Below are 13,858 nucleotides of genomic sequence, written 5' to 3'. Positions count from 1 at the left end.
ATCACGATTTAACGGTTATTTTAACTCCGATTTTGATGATTTTTTATAACTACACTCCTTGACCCTATATGAATACAATGAATGAATTCGATCTTCAATTTAAAATATTTACACAAGTGGATACCACAAAATCTTATGTTATACTTAATAAAAGTATAAATAAACATTAAGTGTTAGTCAATCTATCATTTTATGAATTCTCCAAAACTAATTTCAGCGATCCAAACCGTCAAAATTATTTGTATATGCTTGGAGATCACATCAGCAAAAAATCACAAAAAAAAAACATTCAGAGATCAAGTAACGGGACAAAGCTTTTCAACGGTTATAAACGAAAAATCACGATTTAACGGTTATTTTAACTCCGATTTTGATGATTTTTATAACTACACTCCTTGACCCTATATGAATACAATAAATGAATTCGATCTTCAATTTAAAATATTTACACAAGTGGATACCACAAAATCTTATGTTATACTTAATAAAAGTATAAATAAACTCTAAGTGTTAGTCAATCTATCGTTTTACGAATTCTCCAAAACTAATTTCAACGATCCAAACCGTCAAAATTGTTTGTATATGCTTGGAGATCACATCAGTAAAAAATCACAAAAAAAAAACATTCAGAGATCAAGTAACGGGACAAAGCTTTTTAACGGTTATAAACGAAAAATCACGATTTAACGGTTATTTTAACTCCGATTTTGATGATTTTTTATAACTACACTCCTTGACCCTATATGAATACAATGAATGAATTCGATCTTCAATTTAAAATATTTACACAAGTGGATACCACAAAATCTTATGTTATACTTAATGAAAGTATAAATAAACTCTAAGTGTTAGTCAATCTATCGTTTTAAGAATTCTCCAAAACTAATTTCAACGATCCAAACCGTCAAAATTGTTTGTATATGCTTGGATTTTCGAGTGTAGATATAGTACTTGAACGAGAAATGTTTTAATGTTTTGAAGTAATATTTATGTGGCAATGTGTGGTATGTGCAAATTTTTAAAAAATATATTTTTTTCTTAACGGGTCATAACGGGTCGTAATGGGTCGGGTCACTTTACCCGTTGGGTAAAGTGACACGACCTGTTAAGGACCCGTTAAGATAACGGGTGTGACACGACACGACCCGTTAAGATAACAGGTGTTACACGAAAACGACACGAACACGATAAACACGACCCGTTTGCCAGGCCTATTATAAACTTCGAATTACAAGATGAAAAATAATGTTTAATTACAAAAAAAATCCAAATATAAAATTCAAAGAATCTTGGACTTCACTGATATCATATCATAATACCTTTTGCTTTCTTTTCTTTTTTTTTCTTTTTTTTTTTCTTACTGGCCGGTGGCTTTTACGTATTTCGCTAGAGATTTTCAGTGTGTTGGGAATACATTAAGTGTAATAATATAATTAGTTAAAAATTTGAAAAAAAATTTCAATCACTTAGATTATTACACTTGGTGTACCGAGCCCTGTTCTCGGCACATTGAAAATTGTTAAGAAAAACTAATGAAAATAGCTTGAAAACTTTGAATTTTAACGATAAGGACAAAATAAAGGGTAAAGTGAATAGTACCATGATTGACTTTTTAGTGTAAAAATGTGGTTTTTCGTTTAAGTGAATAGTACTACTGGTTTTTCGTTAAAACTCCCAAAATTTTATGTACTTCGCCTTATGAATGTGAATGAATCATGATATAAAATAATTAATTACCTTTCTCAAGTTCAAGTACGAAATATAGCTCATTTGATGCCAAATTCAAGATCCAAAAATTGGGTATTTCATACTTCATACATAGGTTGGTTTGAATATATTTGCAAATAATCAGAAATATAGCACGTTAATATAGCACAAATTACATGCATGATCACTCATCATGTGATGAATGCTATACTCTTATAGAATACGTTCCACACCATGCAAAAACCTCTTTACAATCACTGATGTGAAAGTGAAAATAAGAGCAATTTGTGATTATAATCCTCGTCTAATATCCATTAGCCTTGTTATATGTGGATCACGGCATGGAATAATAATAGCACGTAAACATTATAAAATTATAGAATTTGACTCCATGAAAATTTAATATCCAAAAGTACTGAATAGGACACATATATTATATATGCAGATGTGACTTGTTTAAGTCCGATTCATCAACATAGTTTAGCTACAAAACGACAGTAAGCAAATTTGCGTTTGGTCCATTTAGTTCTACTAATTGGCCCCGCGACCTTGACATTGGTTAAGCAAGCATCTCACACAGGCTTCCAAACAAAAACTTAAAGAGGAAACTCGATGTGAACATATACCATTCCGACAAGGTAGTTGTGCGCGTCTGGTAGGCATTCTCACTTGGCCGTAATATTTTTGGCCCCCTATGATTTCTCTGAGGAGAATTTCACGTTCTTGCTTTATTCTCAACTCATGAACCATATGCCTTGCATGGTGACTTGAGGTTTTTTGCCCCCTTGCATCAGTTATATGCGAGTGATTGGTGATCGTTGATAGACGTTATCGCATGTAATCGATTGATGGTTGTTAGTTAACATTATTAAGCAATATATTTTTTTAATAAAAAATAAACTCAACTGATGGCCGAGCCACGACAGTCACACTTCTAGGAGTTGGAAGGACTAAAGGCATTTCAGTCTCATCTGACCATCAATGTGTGATTCACCAACGGCATGAATCGAACCCAAAACTAACCGTGTGGAATACGGGCATGAAATTCGCCTCAATCACCAGGCAACGCCTAGTGGTTCAGTAAACAATACAGGTTGGTTCACGTGCATACAAACGCTTGAGGATTATGCTTGTATGCATATTATTTTGAAATATTGTGTTTGATCAATATGGAGTCTAATAAACAAGAATTTTTTTCTTTATAATTGAGATATGCCTTTTTGTATATTTCTGGTGACGTGATAGATTTCCTTGCCGTAAACATCTAAAGAATAGAAAGCAACATTGAGCAAATAATAATTCAATTTCCTGGTCAGTTTTAATGAGTTCACGCTCAACAGTTCATTTCCATTTTTGTGTAGGTGGATCCTTGTGTGTTGAGGGACTTAAAGCTAAGAGGTCGCATCTCATGTAATGTCTTACTCTTCCTCTGGTTATATATGTCCATCTCTTATCTTAATTGGACGAATATTGGTTAATCATTTAATCTAAGCCACTAGGTTATTTCATTGTGACGGTAAGTAGGAGTAGGCTAGATCCATGATTAGTAACCAATTTAACAAAATAAATGCTTTTCAATACCTTCATATCTTATTATGAGCCTTGAAGGGTGTAACTCAAGCGGGTTTGAAGGCCAATCAATTCGTAATACAACTTTCATAATTTGAACTCGTACAAGTTTGGATTTATGCAGGATCTTTCGAGCTCAAGTTTCAATTACATTTGGGCTTATTTGGATTGCCAAATTTTATCAAGTTACTTTGTAACACTTTTTAGATAAATTTTTCATAATTTCAACCAAAATATTACTAGTACTAGTTAAATTCAATTTCACAATGCAACATTCACACAAAAGTTTAAATCAAATAGCATCAAAACCATTTTTAAAGTACCAGCCATGCAATGTTAGAATTAAATTATTTTAATTACAAAACAATACCCAAGCTTCAACACAATGAAATGTTAACGAAACACTTATGTTCATTGTCGAAATGAAAACCACCAACAAACTCTAAGTAATGGCATCCCAAAGTTAGGTCAGTAAGGGAATGTGAATTAATAGTGGGTTAGTTTGGGTTGACATGGCAGACAACATATCGACCCAAATCATTTCAACTCAAGCCAATAAATAATCCGGACGAGGTCGTGTGGGGTTAGAGCGGAGTCCTACCTGCCGAACCGGATTTAAAACCAACTAAACAAGAAGGGAATGCGATATGACCCAACCCAAATTATACATGTAAAATGACCTTCGTACAGAGGCCTCTCAAAATTGGGCCCATGTGAGGGCTGCAACGGTTAGGTTGTGGAAAATCAAGCCGAGTCGATGTACACAACTTTGGTATCTACGAAACAACTTGGACAAAAAAGACGTGCCCGCAACATAAGGCCTAATTCATGCGCTCTTCTTCCAATAGAAATGCCTTGACTTTGTTGGTTACGCAATGATTTGTATGAAACCACATGCCTCTTACAGTCTTAATATCCCTGACAACATAATATACTTGTATTTGATATGACGATTTAGATTAACGTAAAATTTGACTACATAAATACTGTTGTTTAACAAATATAAATTTGATAAGAGAATATTTCTGTCCAAATAAGTACCTCACACAAACCATGTTCAAATGCGGATTCAAAATCAAATGGGAAGAGAGGGGAAGTGTGGGTTCCCGTTGAGACAAAGACAAAGACAAAGGACCCTTTATCTCCAAACGTTACTAATTCTTAAAAACGCATTTATTGCCTTTTGCTTTCAAAGATTACCAAATCCATCAACCTTCTCTGAATGACTCAAGCACGCCAAAACCAAACGACTGCATCAAACACCAATTTAAATATTTATTAAAAAAAATACAACACTTCTTCAAAATATACAGCTTCTCCTAAGCTGTATTTACACACTCTCTCTCTCTCTACGCGTTTGAAAAAAAGCACACGCCGAAACTCACAAATATAAACACACACTCTCTCTCTCTCTCCAAATTCAAAAACCCAAACTTTCGAGTCCCCACAAGACCGCAAAAGCCATGGACTCGAGCTCCAGGAACTGGCCTCCGATCTTGGCCCTCAATCTTCTCCTTATTTTCACGATCCTCCCCTACTCACTCGCCCAATCCACCGCCCAAGCTCCGCCGCCGGCCTCCGACTCCTGCAACGGCGTCTTCCTGTCGTACGCCTACACCACCGGAGCCCAGCTCCCGCCCGAGGTCAAAGACCGGTCCCAGCAGCCCTACCGGTTCGAGTCGGTGCTTACGGTGCTCAACAACGGGCTCGACGATCTCAAGTCGTGGAGGGTGTTTGTGGGGTTTACTAACAATGAGTACTTGGTCTCTGCCTCCAATGCCGTTTTGGCTGACGGGGGTAGCATTCCTGGGAGTGTGGGAAACGGCACCGTTTTTGCTGGGTATCCGATGACCGATCTGAAAACGGCTGTTAAGACGGCGGGGGACTTGACCCAGATGCAGGTTCAGGTCAAATTGATCGGGACCCAGTTCGGTGTGGCCCCACCCAAAGTTCCCATGCCTTCCAATCTTACTTTGGCCAATGATGGGTTCGTCTGCCCAGCGGCTGCAATGCAAGGTGAGCTCTTAACTTCATTTGGGTAATTTGGATTTGTTTTCTTTTGGTACATTTTTTGGATGTTGCTATTTGATGGTCTTGTATTTGGAGTAAGCAGATCTAATTTAGCTGTTGTGAATTGATTTTTTTTTTTTTTTTTTTTTGAGAAACGTGAATTGAATCCTTTTGATGACTTATACATATGAAGGTTTCAATCATTTGTTTTGAATGTTTATTGTATAACGGTATAGAATCAGTTGAATTTGATGAGAGAATGCTTGTTATTTGGATTGTGTTTAGTGGTTTATTGAACAATTTAATTCAGTATGAGTTGGACCGTGTGAGTCTCATTAGGATATGCATCTGTATGCAAACTGCCTCAAAGCTGTTGACTTGCCTTCAGTCACTAGGAAATTTGGTAGTCTTGGGGTCGTCGTAGTTACAACAGAGAACAATGTCTTCCCTGCTAGTTTTTATGTTTTCGGAAGACAATGGTAGTGGATATATGCAACGAAAAGATATACAGAGAAAAGAATGATATAACATTAGGGTATATCTTTCATTTTTCTTTTGGTTGTACTGAGATCATTGGTTTCCATGTTTCCTTCATATTATTAGACAGTCAGTTTAAGGATATTCTTTTCTCTAGACCAACTTGTTTATAATAACCAAATTTTACCACGGTAACATACAATTTAGTTTTTACAGCAAGTTGGGTTTTCATTTTCGACTTTTATTGCCCATGTTAATCAGCACACTCTTACACTGCTCTCGTAATGTTCATCACAGGGACCCATGAAATGCAAGTCTGTTGCACCGTAGACACAAAATTTAAAACAAACATCACCGTGGATGAAAAGTTCCTCCCCCGTCAAAAAGGAGATCTTACAATTATGTATGATGTGATCAGTACTCAGGAGTCAAAATACACGGCGCAAGTTACAATCGCCAACCATAACTCCCTTGGTCGTCTTGATAATTGGAAATTGAGCTGGGACTGGATGGAAGATGAGTTCATATTTTCAATGAAAGGGGCTTATCCATCTGTTGTTGATTCTTCTGACTGTATATTTGGTAAACAAGGTACATTCTACGGGGGTCTAGACTTCTCAACTGTGTTGAATTGTGAAAGACGGCCAACCATTATTGACCTGCCTCCAACAAAAGCCAATGACACACTTCTTGGTCTGGTCCCTTATTGTTGCCGAAATGGTACTATCTTGCCACCAACAATGGATGCAAGCAAGTCAGTTTCATCATTCCAGCTTCAAGTTTTTAAAATGCCTCCAAATCTCAACCGGTCGCAGCTCTCACCGCCACAAAACTGGGGAATCAACGGCACGCTCAACCCTGATTATAAGTGTGGCCCTCCTGTCCAGGTGAGTCTTAGCCAGTTCCCTGACCAATCTGGCTTGCCAGTGAATTCAACTGCAGTAGCCAGCTGGCAGGTTGTGTGCAATATTACCCAACCCAAGGGAGCAAGCCCTAGATGCTGTGTTTCATTTTCTGCTTTCTACAATGAGTCTGTCATCCCATGCAACACTTGCGCTTGTGGCTGCCCTAGTAATATAGCTCAAACTTGTAGCACAACTGCACCAGCGATGCTTCTCCCACCTGAATCACTTCTTGTTCCCTTTGACAACCGAACTGTCAAGGCAAAAGCTTGGGCTGAGCTTAAACATCTACCAGACCCAAACCCAACACCGTGTGGTGATAACTGTGGGGTCAGCATTAACTGGCATTTATATACAGACTACTCTCGTGGATGGAGTGCAAGGGTCACAGTCTTCAATTGGGATGAAACTGCTTTTGTTGATTGGTTCGCTGCAGTACAACTGGATAAAGCAGGCCCTGGTTTCGAAAAGGCGTACTCTTTCAACGCAAGCCAGTTGGAATTGAATGGTGTCAATAACACCGTATTCATGCAAGGTCTGGAAGGATTGAACTATCTTGTGGCGGAAACAGATGGAGCCAACCCACAGAAGGATCCTAGGGTCCCCGGGAAACAGCAATCGGTGCTCTCATTTACAAAGAAGACTACTCCTGGAATCAATTTGGTTGGTGGAGATGGGTTTCCAACGAAAGTATACTTTAACGGAGAGGAGTGCTCACTTCCTACAATATATCCTAGCAGTGCTTACCGAAAAAGCACATCTATAATTTTCTCAGTTCTCGTAATGGTTGTAGCGTTCGTGGTGATGCAGCAATAGTTGAGGGATGAGGCAATGCTAGATCTTGTAGCTACTGCTGATTTTTTTTTTTATTCTTTCAATAGTTTGATTGATATGTGCTCAACAGGGAGGTTTTGTGAAATCCCAACTACCAGAAGACGTGCATGCCATTGCCGGTACTTGCGAGGGTTTTAGGCGGATTTTGGCTGTGACTGGTATTCTTTTGCTTTTCATCTGCAAATGCTGAAGGGAGGATCGTCGACACGCTGCAAGTAACAGCAAACTATATAAAGCAAATGTACTCATATTTTGTATAAACAATATTGTACTAGATGCTTGTTCTTGATTCTTTTTGTTATTTGTGTACACTTTGTTGGTTGTGGAAACGATAATATAGCGTCCAATATAATCGTGTTCTAGAGTCACCCTATTGTTGCCATGACAAGTGTTAATGCCGCTTTTGTCTCCCTAAAAAGAACTCCGCATTTCCCCCCATTTTCGTTTTAGACTCGGCATATTTAGGCCTCCGATCGAGTAAAATGACAAGAATGACCTTAAAAACGCGTATTTGTTATTGTCACGTGCCGTTATTTGACAGAAAGGTGAGTGCCAAGTTGTAATGCTATGTGAAGTTTAGTTGGTTAATTGCACAAAACCGGAGAAGTTCAATTCGCTAGTTGTGCAGAAAAACAGGTCATAACAGTGGGATTACAAATTGTTTAAGTTAATCCTTGGTTTTAAACTAGTTTAATTGAATGCCTAATCACCTTTTGCGACTTGTTAACCGAAATTATTCTATTCTATTCTATTCTGCAGGCTCTTCCTTCTTTTTTGTTGTGTTTCTTTTTGTGACAGTTGGACCACATCTGATCTTATCCGACCACTTTCATGTTGCTTCTTGCATTATTCCCATTTGCCAATTACTCTCCCTCCAGCCGCACCCACATCTTTTGGCATTGGTGCCTCAAATTAGTGAAACATCACCACTAGGTTTACTTGATTTGCATAACAGTTAGGTAGGGGCGTCGGAACCCGTTATTAGCTTGGAGTTGGAGCTTGCACTAGTTAGGCATGCCTGCCGAAGTTTCTCTCCGAACTTCAAACTCATAAACTTGATAAGTGGATTTTATTTTTGGTCGGGTAAAAGTTAAAAACAGGTAGTAAAACTGAAAGATTATTAAAAATAGAGGACATGTTACATATAAGAAGTGGTTAACACCAAAGCTAAAAAGCAAGAAGGAGAATTCCTAGAAATTCAAGTACAAGAAATGCAACCAAGAAAGAATACCCCCGACTTATGTCTTGAGTAACCAAATGGAATATATGTACAGTCGATTCCTTGAACAAGAACGAAAACGGAACCAACGACGGGGAAAAAGAAATTCACTAACGGCAAACTTCATGCGTCATTGAGAGTTAGAAGAAGTATCAAAGCCTACCTAGAATACTCAAGAGGAGCCTAAAACCGAGGACAAGTTTCACCGGCACCCCTGAAATCGTTGCTTCTTTCAAGTCACTCAAAAATTTGCACGCATGCCTTTGCGTACCATGCAGCAGTGTTGTGCATAACCAATATCTTTAGCACATTTGATCTGCCTCAATGATCCATCATCCTGATCTTTTATCTCCTAAAAACAGCAGAACATGTTATTCACAACGAAAGATATGATTTGTGAAATCACGCACTCCGGTTTTCTTTGAAGTAGAAACAAACTTGAATTTCCACCATCTGATTGCAGCAGAAGAAATGACTTCCATTGCAGCAATTATATACACCAGAATTGCAATCATACAAATTACTGTAGGAAGCGCATTCTACACAGGAATATTATCCAAGGAATACCCATCAAAGTCAAACTCATTTTCGGCGGGTCCAAGCCCATCTTGCTGTTGAAAAACAAAAGAAATTTCATGAGTAAATAACCACCTTGATATCTCGAAACATGTAACTAAAAATTCAAATACAGTAACATCTTAAAGCAAAAAACAGACCTGTTTGAGAAGTGCACTCATTAGATCATCCTGACCAAATTGTTCATGAAAGAAGCTAGTTTGAGAAGTTGCATCGGGGACTGTTTCAGCTTTAATCCTAACTGTATTGTCAACAATACGACCGTTAAGGTGTTGACCAGTATTTTGCATATTCCCAAAATGACTGCCTTCCCCCACTGAGAACATAGTTTTTCCAACAATAGATGGATTCCTGCTTTGTCCACCCCTTTGACTAGAAGAAAATCCTTGATGAACTAAAACCGAGGGATCAAGGCTACAGTGTATGGAGTTTGTATGTTGCGACGCATCAAAAGTCAAGCCCACATTCTGCAAGTCCCACTCATTTGACTTGGGCTGCTGTAACTCGTTAAACATATCGTAACTTGGCATAAATCCAGAAGATCTTTTTATGTCAGAAGTCACGTCTTCTAGAAATGCTCCTTTAGACGCGAGGCTGGACATTACTGGTGTACTTCCAAGGGTAAAATTGTTGCCTGGTAGTTGTGAACTGTTGTTTAGGGGATAATTCAACATTGAGGAGTTTTGATGCACTGGATTATATCCTACGCCTCTGCTGCTATCAACAATACCATTTCTTCCCAAAACTCCACTACCCATACCATTAGATATGATGGGCTGCCCCATTGATGATGAATGCCGTGGAACATGATTTCCAGAAGGTTCATTCAAGATCTGCCCCCTTGGCTGCTGAGGTACCGGCATAAGTAGAGAACTGTTCTGGACTCCATGAGCATTGACTTGCATATTGACAGCTCCAAGGGTTTGTGCAGACTGGTGCAAGTTGGCAAGCTGTTTTGCCTCCATAGTTGTTGGAATTCCGTGAAGTAAGTTCATCGGTTTGCTACTGCTCATATGTTGTTGCTTTGGATTTTCAAAGCTGAATAAGTTCCTTTGATCAACAAGGGGAATAGGTATGCCAGATTTTCCTGTTGACCTCCCAAGTCCGGCTGCTTGGAGTGTGGCAAGGCTTTGAGCAGGGAGTTGACCTGTGACAGCTAGCGTCTGAAGATCGAGCCCATTGAGTGATGACATTGCTCCAAAAGACGCTTCTTGAGGACTCATGAAAGGGTTGCTCAAATTATTCTGGTGCTGAGACACCCCACTCAACCTTCTAAGGTACAGCCTGTATTTCTGTTTCATAAATTTACACGCGAGTTATTCTCAAACAGAAAATATATTTTAACCATGTCACATAAAAACAAGGGAGTTTTGTCGAATTCATATCATAAGAGAATTCCTCCTCATAAGTTTTTATATTATGCATGATTATCATACCTGAAGATGGCTAGCAACATTTTCTCTGGTAAGCCCAGGAACATTCATCAACTCCAGAATTTTCTTAGGCACGGCCTCTGGATCAAATAATTAAGTTTGAATGTTATACAGAATAATTTGAAATAGGAAATGCGACAGACGTTAACTAATCATACATACATAAATCCATGGTTCAACTTTATCTAAAAGCAAAGGAAAGTAAAGTAATTCGTTCTACACGTTGTGATAAAACGTAATTATGAGTCATGCATGCCCATTTCCAGTGCAAAGAGTGTGTACATAAATTCAAACTGACTCAGCTCCTTGTTAAAGAAACAGGTGCAAAACTCAAAGGATCATAGCACTTGTTTACTCCCAGTGTTCATACATACTAGACTACAGTCAATCAGGAAATATAAAATTGAAAAGTATAGGGAAGAAGACATACTGTCAATGCCTAGTTGATTAACAGCGCCCACAAATTGTTGATGGAGTTCGATTGACCAAACGACCCGCGGCTTCTTTAATGTGGATGAATCATCCCTCTCATCCGTCTCTTCTTCCTCATCCTTCCTCCTCTTTGAGTTCTTCCAAGACCCTTCATTTGCCGAGGACGAGTAATCTGCATCTTCGGATGGTTTTTGCTGCCGATCCCCTTCTTCCACACTTCCGGATTGCTCCACATCCCTCCACTCATTCTTTTTCTTACGAACCACGTGCTGCCATATGTTCTTCAGCGCCTCAATGCGAACTGGTTTGATCAGGTAATCACAAGCACCATGAGTCACACCCTTCATGACAACACTTTTTCCATCATCAGCGGACATCACTGTGGAGTGTGGAATCACACGCATCACATATCAGCACCAAATTAACACATGATTCAGGTTAACAGCAGTTAAATCCATACAAAATTACTAAAACGAGGTACTCACTGATAACAGGCAGGTCCATCTCCAGTCCAACCTGCTCTAGGAGTTTGAATCCATCCATGTCTGGCATGTGCACATCACTGATAACAATATCGTATCCGTTCTTGTTCTCTCGAAGCAGCGAAAGTGCGCTCTCCGCTCGATTACATTTTGTCACTAAAGATCCCAAACCAACCAACTCAATCAATCCACAAATTTAGTACAGAAACAAATTATAGAACAATATCAATAAAACAGGGATATGAATCTACAAAGACAAATTAAAACTCAAATCTATTTTCTGGAACAATACCATTAAAACTTATAAAAACAAAAAAAATAACATTGTACAATCACAAACCATGATTAACAAGTAACAAAATTTAACACAACCCATGATTCAAATCTAAAAAGAATCACAACTGAAACAGTAAAAGATATCAAATTATATCTAAATCTTAACTTCTACAACAGGCTCCAAATCCTAACTTCTACCACAGGCTCCAAATCCCTTAAACAATAGCATGAAAAACACAAGTAATTACAACCCAAGCGGTAAAAACTTGTAGTAAATCACCCGCAGGAAAAATAAATCCATGATGTGAGACAAGTAATTGAAATCTCCAGAAGGATTGAAGAAAACCCATGAAGCAAAATCTCTAGAGAGAGAGAGAAGAAGAGAGAGAAACTCAGAAGAGAGTACCTTCATAGAGGCAAGTTCTGAGCATCCTCTCCAAGATCATAAGGCAAGTAGGATCATCGTCGACCACCAGGACTCTCAGTCCCGCAGGAAACTGGTCAGAGACCACATCACCCGATTTCCAAGCTCCACTCGAACTAGCCGTTGACATCGATCCCATGCCGTTGCTCAGATGCATAGCTTCAAAACACCTAAATCTCGGAAGCCGAATAAACAGCAAGATATGTATATATCTAAAAATCCCACAACCAGATAACCCGAATTACACGCTGAAGTTCCGGTTTTGATTCATACCCAATTCAAATTTCAAAGAATCCAGTTGAGCAAAAGCAACAGAATTGGAAAAGATTATTGATTTTCTACTCAGAAATTTTTTGTTATATATATATGTGTGTAAATATATATTCTTCAGATTGAAGTTGAAAGAGTTGGACTTGTCTCTCTCGGCTTCCAAGCTCAAATTGTCTCTGTGTTTTGGGCTTTATTTAAGATTTTAATTATTTATTTGCTAACTTATTTTAATAATTGAATATTTTATTCAGATGTGGGTCACTCCTGAAGGGAAGAGTGGATCCAGCTCATATACAAATATAAATAAATAAATAATTAACTTGATTAACTAACAAGATCCTTCCTTAATTCACTCACAAATAATGCTTGGTCTGGTGTTTTTACCCTTTTACTACTTACCATTTGTGTTAATTTTTCCCTTTTATTTCTGGTATTTACCTTCCCGTTTGATCTGTTTGCTGTTTTTACTGCAACAGAAATTTAGTGGTTAAGGTTTGACCTTTCCAATAATCAAATGGTTGAACCGAATTCATATCATTTATTCTTAATATTTAAATTTAAACATGATTACAGAAAATAAATTGTATTTGAATTTACTAATTTGCTTATGCAGCCCATGTGTTAAAGAAAAATAATAAAGTCCTCCAAATTTTGATTTACCTTAATGTTTTGGATTAAAACAATTTTATGTTTGCATTGTTAATTTTCTTTTTATAGCCAACTGCATAATATTCGTTGCGATTTTATTTTGTGTGTGGATTTTGGGTCACTAGCACTCTATCATTAGAAAAGGTAAAGAGAATTGTTATTGACACTCTAAAATTCTCATTTTACAGTTCAAACTTTCTATATTTAGAAAGAAAAATACACTTGTGAGGAGTGTATAATGAGATTTTTAAAATGTCAATAACACTTCCCAAGGTAAAAATACAAACAATTTTTTTTATTTAGAAAATACTGACGACATGAGGAAGTTATACTAACTTAAAAAAATAACTACAACATCTTGAATTTAAAGCATAATTCTGACCAAATAAATTCTCGAAACAAGGCGTCGTACATAAACATAGGGACACTTAAGACAGCCCTAAGTACATATATAAGTACAAAAACGAAAAAGGAAAGAAAGAAAGAAAAAAAAAAAAAAAAAAAAAACTGTTTTCATGGAGATGGTAGAGGATAATGTATGCTATTTGGATGGACTGATGTTTTACACCAACATAATATTCGTTTGTTCAAAACTTGGA

The 13,858-nt window shown here is 37.6% G+C and overlaps 2 protein-coding genes across 2 annotated transcripts; one reads left to right on the top strand and one right to left on the bottom strand.

The window, feature by feature from the left end:
* The first annotated feature begins 4,471 nt into the window (after positions 1-4,471).
* LOC137737035 (COBRA-like protein 7) lies at positions 4,472-7,867 on the top strand. The gene is made up of 2 exons (XM_068476384.2): positions 4,472-5,292; positions 6,061-7,867. The coding sequence occupies exons 1-2, from the start codon at positions 4,740-4,742 to the stop codon at positions 7,479-7,481; spliced, it is 1,974 nt and encodes a 657-aa protein (XP_068332485.2). The 5' UTR covers positions 4,472-4,739; the 3' UTR covers positions 7,482-7,867.
* Positions 7,868-8,600: 733 nt separating this feature from the next.
* LOC137737240 (two-component response regulator ARR1) lies at positions 8,601-12,830 on the bottom strand. The gene is made up of 6 exons (XM_068476667.2): positions 12,324-12,830; positions 11,645-11,797; positions 11,158-11,538; positions 10,731-10,807; positions 9,435-10,586; positions 8,601-9,329 (listed from the first exon to the last, which is right to left on the bottom strand). The coding sequence occupies exons 1-6, from the start codon at positions 12,496-12,498 to the stop codon at positions 9,258-9,260; spliced, it is 2,010 nt and encodes a 669-aa protein (XP_068332768.2). The 5' UTR covers positions 12,499-12,830; the 3' UTR covers positions 8,601-9,257.
* Positions 12,831-13,858: the final 1,028 nt, after the last annotated feature.

This window comes from Pyrus communis, chromosome 13 (assembly GCF_041283825.1).
Source record: "Pyrus communis isolate YQ-2024b chromosome 13, ASM4128382v1, whole genome shotgun sequence".
NCBI lineage: Eukaryota > Viridiplantae > Streptophyta > Magnoliopsida > Rosales > Rosaceae > Pyrus > Pyrus communis.
This window is presented reverse-complemented; position numbering and strand designations above follow the sequence as displayed.

What these genes read in the sequence shown, in the direction of transcription:
- LOC137737035 (XM_068476384.2), top strand. Translation starts at nt 4,740, where the DNA reads ATGGACTCGAGCTCCAGGAACTGGCCTCCGATCTTGGCCCTCAATCTT. An exon ending in CCCAGCGGCTGCAATGCAAG is followed by an intron (nt 5,293 to 6,060) that starts GTGAGCTCTTAA and finishes TGTTCATCACAG; the next exon opens with GGACCCATGAAATGCAAGTC.
- LOC137737240 (XM_068476667.2), bottom strand. Translation starts at nt 12,498, where the DNA reads ATGCATCTGAGCAACGGCATGGGATCGATGTCAACGGCTAGTTCGAGT. An exon ending in TAATCAACTAGGCATTGACA is followed by an intron (nt 10,808 to 11,157) that starts GTATGTCTTCTT and finishes TATTTGATCCAG; the next exon opens with AGGCCGTGCCTAAGAAAATT. An exon ending in TGAGTGCACTTCTCAAACAG is followed by an intron (nt 9,330 to 9,434) that starts GTCTGTTTTTTG and finishes GTTTTTCAACAG; the next exon opens with CAAGATGGGCTTGGACCCGC.